The 7,316-nt window shown below is 64.0% G+C and overlaps 1 protein-coding gene across 1 annotated transcript; it reads right to left on the minus strand.

The window, feature by feature from the left end:
* Window positions 1-531: 531 nt before the first annotated feature.
* On the minus strand, window positions 532-2,170 carry LOC125118152 (PWWP domain-containing DNA repair factor 3B-like). Its single transcript, XM_047764278.1, is given in 4 exon segments — window positions 532-608; window positions 611-1,198; window positions 1,201-1,724; window positions 1,917-2,170. Coding segments are annotated over 4 exon segments (1,443 nt in total).
* Between the last annotated feature and the right edge of the window lie 5,146 nt (window positions 2,171-7,316).

Raw genomic sequence — 7,316 nt, forward strand, 5'->3', positions numbered from 1 at the left:
CTTCCCGGCGGTGTGTCACGGAGAGAACGGGCAGCCCCCAGGGCGTCTCTGTAAAAACAGAGCCTAGAGGTGAGAAGCCACCCACCGCGGCTTGGTTGCCGACCCCAGGGCCAGGGCCTTGCGGAGACGAGACGTAAGGGAGCGTGCGTCCTCTTGTAAAATGCGAGGTGTGGTCCAAGGCAGGGTTCTGAAAAGATCTGGAAACGTAGACGTGCGGGCCAGCAGAGGAGGGCGCAGGCGCCCGAGCCGTGAACAGGCCAGTGGCGGGAGGCGCCGGGGCCGGGGCGGGGGCCGAGAGAGGAGGCGACCCCGGCAGGCCCAGGCAGCCGGGACGGACCCAGGGGGAATGCGGCACCCTGGCGAGGCCTCGGCAGGGGCTTCCGGGAGGGGGGTGCGCGCCAGGGAGGCTGGAGGGATCGTGGGTGTCCTCGAGACGGGGCGGCCACCCACACGAAGGGGGGGAGGGTATGGCTGCGGGGTCTCCCTGCTCAGCTGGCGGGGGTGGGGTGGGGGGGCGCCACAGGGGGAGAGTCATTTAGCCCTGAGCCTCCTGGCGGACCTCTTGCTGAGCTCCCTCAGGACCTTGCGGTCAAAGAGCTCCTTCTCCCGTAACGCACGGGGGGCCCCTGCAGGTACTTTTGCTCCGCCTGCTTGTAGTCCAGTCCGTCCAGGGCGGCGATGGAGCAGATGATTGCTTCGGGCAGAAGGACCTCCAGGACGAAGCTCACCTTGTCGTCCCGGGTCAGAGCCAGCACGTTCCTGTCTATCTCCCGGTAGATGTCTTGCAGGTGTCTCACCACGACGTCCAGCTGATCGTCGTCCTCCAGGTAGGTCTCCACGCAGATCACGTACCTGCCCGACCTGAGAAACGATGCCAGCCACCTGGAGCGTTTCCTGCCTTTGACGATGTCCAGGAGATGGGGGTCGGCCCCCTTCCTCCTCACGATGAAGTCCACCAGCTTCTGGTTGGCTCGGTCGCGGGCAGCCCGCATGCGGTCCGGGAGGATCTTCCTCCCGCCCAGGGCGGCCTCGTCCTCGGAATCCTCCAGGTCGGCGTAGTTCACCTTCGGGAAGTCCACGCGCAGGGGGCCCTCCTGGATGGCTCTCCTCAGCGGGTAGCTGCAGTCGGCGGCGAAGTAGTCCAGGAAGGAGCCCGCAAAGGAGCCGCGGCCCAGCCCGTCTCGGTAGTGGCAGATCAGGAGAAGCACCAGTTCACGCCCTGCCCGTACACCTTCCGGGCTCGCTCCAGCAGCTTCTCTCGCCCTGCACAGTCCAGGTGCTTCAGCCTCCGCAGAGGGACGCGGATGCCGCTGCTCTCCCGGGGCATGTCGGCCTCGATCAAAAGCACCCTGGCGGTCTGCTCTGCCGGGCTGACGCTCTTCACCACGGCTGGCCAGAACGGGTGGTTTTGAAACTTGAACCAGACCATCGTCCCTCTTTCAATGGCACACGGCTCGGGCGGCAGAGCCCTGCCGGCCGGCCGGCCCGCTCCCCGGCCCACGCCCTGCTCTCCGGCGCCGGGGGCGCTGCCAGCCTTGGAGGCGAGCGAGCTTGGAGGGTCTCGCCGCGCTTCCCCGCCCTCTGCTGCCTGCCGCTTCCTCTTCCTGCTGGCCCGACGCACGGAGGAAGGCCGCCTGGTGTTAGGGGCCCCGGAGGGTGCTGCCGCACCCTCCAAGCCTGGATCCCGGGCGCTGGCCCCGGCGGCCTGGCCTTTCCCAGCAGAGCTAGGACGCCCACGGGAGACAGCCGGGGTCTCTGGGCAGAGGGCCCCGCGCCGCCTCCTTCAGAGCCTTGGGTCTGGGCGGGCCGCCTCCGCCTCTGGCCCCAGCACCTCCTCCTGGGCTGGGCGGAGGCCAGGTCCAGCCTCTCGAGGTGTCCTGCCTTCCCTTGCCCCCTTCTAGTGGGCGTCTTCTGACCGTGCCAGGGCGGGGGGGCACGGGCTGGAGCTCCCTGGGGGGCCGTCTGCATTTCCCCTGGGCCGGGGGCGACGGCCGCGTGCCCCAGTGACTTGTCGCCGCCGCTGCCGCTGCCGCCCGCCGCCGCCGCCGCCTCTGCTCTCTGAAGGTACCGAGGCGGCTGTGGGCTCTCTGCTCTTCCTGAGACGCCCCGGCAAGTTCCCTTTGGGCGCCCGGCACTTTCTACGAGGGCGCTTGGGTGGAGATGGTGCCATGGCGTCTGCGTCCCGGCCCCCCGCTCTCTGGGCCAACGCTGCCCTGTCTCTCCGAAGCTCCCGGGCCACTGTAAGCGCCCTCCTGTAGGCTGCTTCCTGGCCCGGCAGGGCGCTGGCCCTTCCTCTGCCGGGCAGCTGGTGAGGAGGCCATGGATTCGATCCGAGACTCGCTCCGGGGCCTCTCGTCTGGGCTTTTCACTCTGATCTTCTTGCCTGCTGAGAGGGTCTGGGCTTCCAGAGCTCAGGCCCGTCTCCCCTTCTGTTTGGGCGAGGGCCTGGACCTGGACGACAGCACGGCTGGCCCAAAGCGGGCCTTCCAGCTGCACAGGACGCCCTTGGCCACCATCGTGGGCGTTCGACTTGGGTGCCGGGAGGTAATTAGCGGAGGCCAAGCGGCCTGGCCGTCACACCCGCAGCCGAGGCAGGTCTTCCTTCAGCAGGGAGGTTCCTCTCCACACCTCGATGCCGAGACGGGGACTACAAAGCATCCCAGCGTGGGTGGCCGGTCCTTCTCTGCCCCCACCAACGAGGGCCACGGGAGCCCCTGTCCTGAGGGGACCAGACACGGGAGAGGCCTGGAACATGGGAAAGGAAAAGAGGAAACCTATCAGGAGGAAAGTCCCTCGCGAAAGTAGAAGCATGTTGGTCAGAGAGAACGGGTGAGAGAGAGAAAGCAGAGCCACACACGGGGTGTGGATACCCGCAAGCACGTGGGGAAACCCTAGGAAGAGGCGGGAGGAGATGGATCGCCCTCCAAACCCAGCGTCTGCACATCTTGGTTGCTGCTGTCTAGGAAAGAGCAGGGGGGGGGGGTGTGTGGGGGGGGGGTGGGGGTGTGTGGGGGTGTGTGTGTGGGGGGGTGTGTTGTGGGTGTGGGTGTGTGTGTGGGGGGGGTGTGGGTTCTCCTAGGCCCGATCCCATTTGAGTCATCGGATGTCCTGTGCCCTTTGTCGTCCTTGGGGCCTGTCCTAGGGGATCGCGTCCCTTTGTCTTTTCTGGGGTGCTCGTGCCCCGCTGCCCGCGCAGCCGGGGGAGCCAGAGGTGACCTCCGGCCTACAGGTCCTGGGGGTCGGTGCAGCGCCACGTTCAGGAGCCCGGGTTTGGAATCCAGAGGTTCCTGGAGAGCCCACTGCCCATGGAGCATTTAGGGGCACGGGGAACGCTTACCCAGGGCCGGGAGGATCATGGTGGGTGTGGTTCCGAGGCAGGATCCGTGGATTCCCGCACGCCGACCGCTTGTCCCGCAGGCCCTTCACCCTGCTCTGGGCTTCTGAAGTGCACTGCTGGCCCGGGGATCAACTGGCGTCCAAGGCAGAGACCCAGGCCCTCGGCACCACTGCCAGGGAGCTCACAAAAGGGCAAAAGCAGGTAGGACATCAAGCCGGGCAAACGGGGATGGGCTCGGCACGCCCCCTCCCCCACGTGCAGGTGGCCCCTGCATGCCACTCTGCAACAGGAAGGCTGGTTTAAATCTCACGGAGAACGCAGGAGACCTGTGTACCGTCTTCCCTCGGTTGCACCTCGAAAGGCCTGCACCTCGTCAAGCCACTGAGGTTCTGCTGGTCCCTCCGGCTGCCGAGGCGTGGCAACAACCACTCTCGTGATAGCCACGGCCTGGCCCCGGACACATGGATGGAACAGCAGCAGGCGCCAGAGAACCCAGATGGCCAAAGCCACCTCGCGAGAGAAGAGCAGAGCTGGAGGGACCACGCCCTCCGACTTCCTCTCGCTTCGGACCGCGCCACAGGGCTGTGGCCAGCAAAACAGCATGGTGCTGGCACCCAGACAGACCCTTAGGTCGGTGGAACAGGCTGGAGGGGGCTGAGGAACACCCACACCCAGCGGGGCCGACTCATCCGTGACGGCAAAGGAGGCGGAGCAAGCCTAGACGGCGGCGGGGAAAGGCCAGCCTCCTCCGCAAGCAGCGCCGGGACACCCGGACAGCTCCATGCCAAAGATTGCGACCGGTCCCCTTTCTCACAGCCTCGACGGGATGAGCTGCAATTGGACTACAGGCGGAAGCGTCAGCCCCGAAGCCATAAGCCTCCTAGAAGGCCACCCTGGGATCGGCAGTGGGTTTTCCCGGTGGGGCAACAAAAGCACGAGCAGTGAGTGAACCCAGCGTCCTGCCCGAGGCTGCACCGTACAGCGTAGGAAATGCAGTCCGTAATGGTAATAGGGTAGTACCTCTGCGTGGTGGTAGACGGTGGCCAGGCTTATCGTCTTGGTGATGGATCAACACATCGAATCACCATGCTCGCCGCCTGAAACCACTATCATTCTGCATGCCCACTGTAATTTGGTAAAAAGAGGGAATAGCAGCTCTCTTTCTGGGGGGCGGTGTGTCTGTGCGTGTGTGTGTGTGTGTGTGTGTCTGTGTCGTGTGTGTGTGTGTGTGTGTAAAGGCAACTCGGGTCTGCAGTGTTAGTGCGTTTTGGGGCTTCTAAACTCACACCAAGCGGGCTTTCGGAGACTGTGAAACCACGTGGAGAGAGGTTTAGACGGGAGACCCCGCGCCTGTGCAGTAGCCGTGAGCAGGTGCTCGCTCTCCACATCGCGGTGATGGGTTTCCCGCAGAGTTCCCACGCATCCCTGGCACAGCTGCCCACGCAGGTGAGCAGGGGCGACGTTTCCCCCCTCAAGAGCCTATTTCGTCGCCCTTTCATGGGAATGCCTGCCCTTTGCACCCCTTCTCTGACTCTCCTTGCAGCCTGGACGCCCCGCCCCTTCAAAACTTTGCTGAAAGAAGTGCCCCCCCCCCACGTCGAGGGGTGCAGTGCAGAAGGCGCAAGGGTCCTCCATCCCTCTCTTCCCACCCAGAAACGCGCTGTTGACAGGATCTGCGTTTCTGTGGACCTTGCACCCGTGCGGATTATCCCGCACTGACAGGCTTCGGTTCATCCACCACCGGTGTCCAACGGCGCGTGTCCTAACGGGACATGTTGTATTTCCCCGACTGTGCGACGTGGTTCGCGTGGACTCCGAGCTAAACATCTCACCTCTGGCATGGCTCAACAGACATCCTTTGGGCAGCAGCTGCACAAACGTGTTCTGGGACCAGGTTGCCAGTCTTGCGCTCGAGAGAACTCCGTGTTCCTGCTCTTAGAGCCCACGTGCCACGTGAGGACCCAGGACAAAAGGGAGAAGGAGAAGCAGCCGCTGACTCGGGCCGCTACAGCGTCCCTGCAGCAGGACCCGCCAGTGCCTCCCGCAAGACGCCACTCCCTGAGTCACCTCCACCCCAGCCAGAGAGCTACCCAGACCCCAGACACCCATGCACGTGCACACACGAGCACGTGTACACACACACCCACACACACCCCCACCCCCACACACACGATCGGCGTGACGTTAGAGAGGCAAGCTGCCCGTTCTGGATGCGTTCCTCCCAGGCTCTCTGCCCTCACGTGCAGGCACGTGTTTCTGCCTCTAGGATAGATGTTCTTCTGAGCCCCCCTGAGTTCCCTACTCTCAAAGGAGGCGTGGGGCAATAGAAAATGATGGGCGCGGTCGGTCGTAAACTGGCAACACCGGGCCTCCCATCCCCTGGCAGCGCTTGTTGCAGGCATCCGGGCCCAAGGTCTCTAGAATGTTTATGCTTTTGGTGCTCCTCCTCCACAGCGGAAAGAGGAACGGCTAATCAATTCTTTGCCCGATTTCGACTTGCTCTTGTGTTTACCTCTGTGTGCCGCTTTCTGAGGAGGAAGCACCTGCATGCAGTACCTCGGCGGACCACCAGGGTGCCAAGCCGCACCCCGTTCCTCTGATTACCAAAGCAAGGCCCCTTTCGCATGGGCCGTGAAATGGAACCATCCACAGTCAGCGGTCCCCCCACCGTAGGCTCCGGCCCATGGTCCAACTGTCTTGCGTCAGCGGATGGCACGCAGGCTCTCGGGTGACTGTCTTTTCACGTGTTCTGCTAACGGGGGGACACCCCTGCTCGCTCCGTCCCAGGATGTGCACAGCCAAGGAGGGCCGACGGATGGATGCCAGAGAGAGGGGCGGGGGAGACAGAGTGACTTGTCGACCCGGGTCCTCTCTTGCACCCCAGGAGCAATGTGCTGGAAGTCAAACGCGGAACAACGCCGGACTGTGTTTTCGAGCGGCCCCCAGTTCTCAGAGGGCTCGGAAGCGGAAAGGCGTGCCGCGCACCTTCTCGGGCACCGTCCAAGCACAGGTGCCTGCAGAGGGGGGACACCCAGCAGAAGCCAGCAGGGGGCGGTATCGAGAGCGGCCCCTCCGTCCGCACCTTCGTCGCCCGTTTCGGCCACCCGGAAATCAAAGGCCTCGCGTGGGCCAGCTTCCGTTTTCCAGGTCCTGGGGCCCCCTCTGGCTCGATCCCACTTGCTCTTTCGGCGAGGGGCCAGAGAACCGGGTGGCACGGAGCTTCGAGCTCTGCCATCACCAGCCACCATGTCTGGAAGAATGAGCTGGGAGGCTGGGTTTTTAACTGCCTTGCCCGGTGCGGGCTGCAATCCCCGCTGAAGGAAGAGGGCATGGGATCAATCGGCCCTCCACCCTCAGCCCTCAGCAGGAGCTGTCTCAGAAAGAGGGCAAAGTCCCCCGTTATCAGCCCCCACCGCCGCCGCTCCCCAGAGGCAGCAATTCTCTGTTCTTCAGCCCGACGCCCCCCTCCCCACAACTGCTGCCTGTTCATGGGCGGTTCTCTGAAGCTGTCAACCTAGTGATTTTAACTGTCCCCCTCCCCCGACATGTATTTCCACAGCAGGAGGACGTGGCAGGTCCCTTTCTTCCCATAAAGGCACCGTGTGTAAAACTCCTGCTGTGGAGACCACACGCCACCTGCCCCGCCCTCCCCTGTCCTTGGGACCTTCCAATGCCAGGCCAGGTCAGCAGAAACTTTCCCGGAATTTGGGAAAGCTTACCGTAAGGTTCCATTGGGTGGGCCTTCTCGTGTGGGCGGTGGCGTGAGAATGTATGTATCTCTCCTGCTCCTGTCCATCGCTAGTTTCCTCCATGTAGCGAGGTCACACCTACCCGGAGATCTGGGGCGGGGGCAGGAGCGGGGGGGGGGGTTGCCACTTCTTGCATTTCAGTGGCGAGGAGCACAGCTTGCCCAAAGAAAGGCAGCCGATTCGGCTTGTTGCCCACCTCCAGAGGGTCGCCTCTGTCTCTCAAGACCCAG

This window comes from Phacochoerus africanus, chromosome X (assembly GCF_016906955.1).
Source record: "Phacochoerus africanus isolate WHEZ1 chromosome X, ROS_Pafr_v1, whole genome shotgun sequence".
NCBI classification, from domain to species: domain Eukaryota; kingdom Metazoa; phylum Chordata; class Mammalia; order Artiodactyla; family Suidae; genus Phacochoerus; species Phacochoerus africanus.